Source organism: Puntigrus tetrazona, chromosome 13 (assembly GCF_018831695.1).
Source record: "Puntigrus tetrazona isolate hp1 chromosome 13, ASM1883169v1, whole genome shotgun sequence".
Classification (NCBI taxonomy): Eukaryota; Metazoa; Chordata; class Actinopteri; order Cypriniformes; family Cyprinidae; genus Puntigrus; species Puntigrus tetrazona.
Genome location: NC_056711.1, coordinates 563,143 through 566,491, shown reverse-complemented (window position 1 = coordinate 566,491; position 3,349 = coordinate 563,143). Strand labels below are relative to the sequence as shown.

The 3,349-nt window shown below is 39.8% G+C and overlaps 1 protein-coding gene across 2 annotated transcripts in view; it reads right to left on the bottom strand.

The window, feature by feature from the left end:
* LOC122356634 (calcium-activated potassium channel subunit alpha-1) overlaps window positions 1–2,673 on the bottom strand; it is a 113,781-nt gene extending 111,108 nt beyond the window's left edge. For both annotated transcript variants that reach the window (XM_043255569.1, XM_043255570.1), the window contains exon 1: window positions 2,513–2,673. In XM_043255569.1, coding sequence (XP_043111504.1) covers window positions 2,513–2,653 — 141 coding nt within the window. In that variant the 5' untranslated portion in view covers window positions 2,654–2,673. The remainder of the gene's footprint in view (window positions 1–2,512) is intronic.
* Window positions 2,674–3,349: the final 676 nt, after the last annotated feature.

The window sequence follows — 3,349 nt, the reverse complement described above, 5'->3', positions numbered from 1 at the left end:
AATGCAGGTATATCGGCAGATAATCGGCAGGGATCTACATGAATCGATTCTGGTTGCAATTTTAATATTTTCATTAAAATTAAGTAATAAAAAAAATTTACTTTAATGTAATGTTCTTTTTTCATTATTAATTAGAAAAAACTCTGTTAGAAATGTGTTTTTTTAACTACACAGTTTTATAATAATCCAGTGTCAAATTGCAAAATATTTAGAATTTTAAAACTCATGAATCATTCAAAATCAGAAAGAAAGAAAGAAAACCATTTTGAAAGCTGTGAGTTTTATGTTTTGTGAAAAATGATGTGATCTAGGAACTTTATAGTGTGCACCAGCGCAAGAACTGTAGGTTTATTCCTTACAGTTTCATTTTCATCTTTGTAAAATTCAATATGGTGTCTAACCTGATTAAGATCTTAGCATAAGAGAAGATAAAAGAGAATAAGAGAATAAAAGATCTTCATGAAATAAGTGTGCAGTGGATGCAGAAAGATTGCGAGTTGATTTACGCTCCAGCTGGACCTTCACTCGGTGGTATAATGCTTACGATACAGTCAGCCCTGACACAACACTCCCACTCACACTACTACAATATGCTCCTGCTCAACAGACCTTCACTGACAGAGCGTTCTCTTAAAGGAAGGGCCAGGAGAAGGCCACAGGAGGAGGACTAACAGCACACCTTCACATGCGCGTCACCCCAAACGCTTCATAACTCACACTTTAAAGTTTCAGTGCACTCTGTCACTTAGTCTCTTCCCAAACTGACATTGTGGAACAAGCAGCTTGTATGTGTAAGGCTGCAAAGAAACGCAGCTCCATCTGTAGATAAGGAGGTTAGGGAATAGAGGACTCAGTTTGAGGCTAATGCTGGTTTACGACTGGCAGGTATGCACTGTATGCATTGCTACAGTGTCTCCAAGCATCAGTCTAGAGGTGAATTCCTGCCAGACTATCACTTTCCATCAACCACCGCAAGGAAATATGATCCACTGGTACATTCAACCCATTAAGTTGTTTGGACAGAACTCAATAGCTTAGATGGAGCCATGGGAATAGCATTCATATCAGTGTGGTCCAAATAAAAGATCCACTTAATTTGTATTTCACTTAGCTTCGGAGCAAACACACCAAAGTATTTGGCTCTATCTGCTGGAATTCAACCGAACTGAAGACTATTACTGGACAGTAAAGCGATGTACACTACCTCTGTCCAGATTTCTGAAGTAATCGATAACAAGATCCAGCACCAATGTCACTTGTGCTGTAGCTATACTGACTACATCGTTGAGAATTTAGAGATGTTCACACTGAGTTTTGCAGTGACAAATCAACACAATTCAATTGGAGGTAAAGGGTCACTACACCCCAAAATGAAAATTTTTGAATTTAAGAATTTCAGAAAATAGACTTTTTTTAATGAAAATATACTTTCATGCAAACTGTGATGTCACTGACGATTAAAACAATTTATTTACACATTTTTACTTAAAGAGTTACTTCACCCTACAATGAATTAAAAAAAAATTGCATTAATTTTCACGGTTTTGGAACAACATGGGTGGGATTAATTTTAAGGTCGGGTGACCCTTTAATGTATTTTCTCAGTGAAATTTCACTGAAAACTCTCTAAAGTTACAGTAATGGTAAGCACTCCATGAAAACCTATTTAGGGGGTGCTTTAATTGCATATTTTGCTATGGAAACAAAAAAATCTCTTGCCCCGTCAGGCTGTTATTGACCAGCCACTGTGGTTAATGAAGTTAATTTCATAGTCTGCTGATACAGTTAGACACTAGTCGAGTAAGAACGTCTAATGGCAACTGCAGCACTGTGACCTTCCGTCAGTGATTTAATTGCTTTCGGTGTGAACGGCCCATTACAGATCAGTCATGCACTAAAAGAGAAACACTAGACTGGACTGGTCTACCGAGAGCCCTGCTTCCCAATCCGGTCATGTACAACAGCCACCCCATCTGAAAGATGAGATGCAGAACGGAAGAATAATATTCAAGTCAAAGTAAATGAAGGACATGCTACCGGAGTGTGAGGTTAAAGCTTTCAGAAAAGCAGACCCGCTAGAGTATAAAACCGCAGAGCAAAAAGGATTTCGTCCATAATTTGTTAAAGGTCGTAAAATTAGGACTGCTCTCATTTGCATAAAGTTCCCAAAGTAAATGATCTTCATTATGTGGTAAATTGACTCAATTGTTCATAGTTAATTGACCTGTCCGTGTCTAGCACAGCGAGAGCTGCGATGACGAGCGCCACCCACACTAGTCACTGTTCAGTATTACTGCACTCCCAAAAGCCCTTTATTGCGTGAGGCATGCTAATGAGACAGTATTTAACAAAACACCCATACATCATCTGGGTGTACTCTTGACCTCTAGGCTTGACGGACTAAAAAACAAATGAATGAGGACCGTATGCTCCGAATGTGATCGTGAAGGGATGCACAGTGTGTGGGTATCTGGTGATTTTAGGTGGACGCCTTTGAGTGTAGCAGTCTTACCAGTACTCTGCCGGTAAGGGTCTGTGCTGAGATCATGACCCCCGCCCAGTCTTTGACTGAGGTCATCCAGCCCACCTCGCTGGCTGGGGCTTCATCTTTATCACTCAGGCTCTTCGGTGGGCCATCAGCCTGACTGTTCATAGGGTTATTCACCTTCTGTGCCTCCTGGGAAAAATAAAAAGCACATACACAACAAAGTAAGCAACAGGACACTCGCAAACATGCTGTTAAATTTACTTTTGAAGTCAATCAATCCTACAAACGATATATAAAATATTTCCAATGCATTTGTAAGAATTTTGATGGTTTTACAAAATGTAACCCATATTGGCAAAATGAATCAGAATGTGCACAACTCATAATCTGACAAAATATAGAGACTAGGACTGGATATGGAGTTCGATACTTTTTCGGTATAGACCAAATTGCCTCGATACCATAGAGCATCAAAAAAAAGTCATTTGACGCCAAATTTCAAACTAAGGGGTTAATTTCACCAACGTCAGTTAGCCAAAAAGCCTGCAGCACTAGCCAGGGTGTTTGACTAGAAGTGACACAGCACAGATTGAACATGTATGGAGCAGTCTGCTCTCTATAGCTCTCTAGGGAATACTAGTCAAGTCGAACACATACTTTGGGAAGACAAATAACCCAAATGCAGGATGAAACAGTGCGGGTTGTTTGGGTTCCCACAGAAAACACCTAGTTTCCAGCGGTTACACTCAGATATATGGCCCATATGTAAAGAGGTAGTGTGAGAGCATCCCAACACCCTTGAAAGGCTACATCAGTGGTGCATTTTTGTTTTACACCTGGCATTTCCACTGCTTTTCAGAA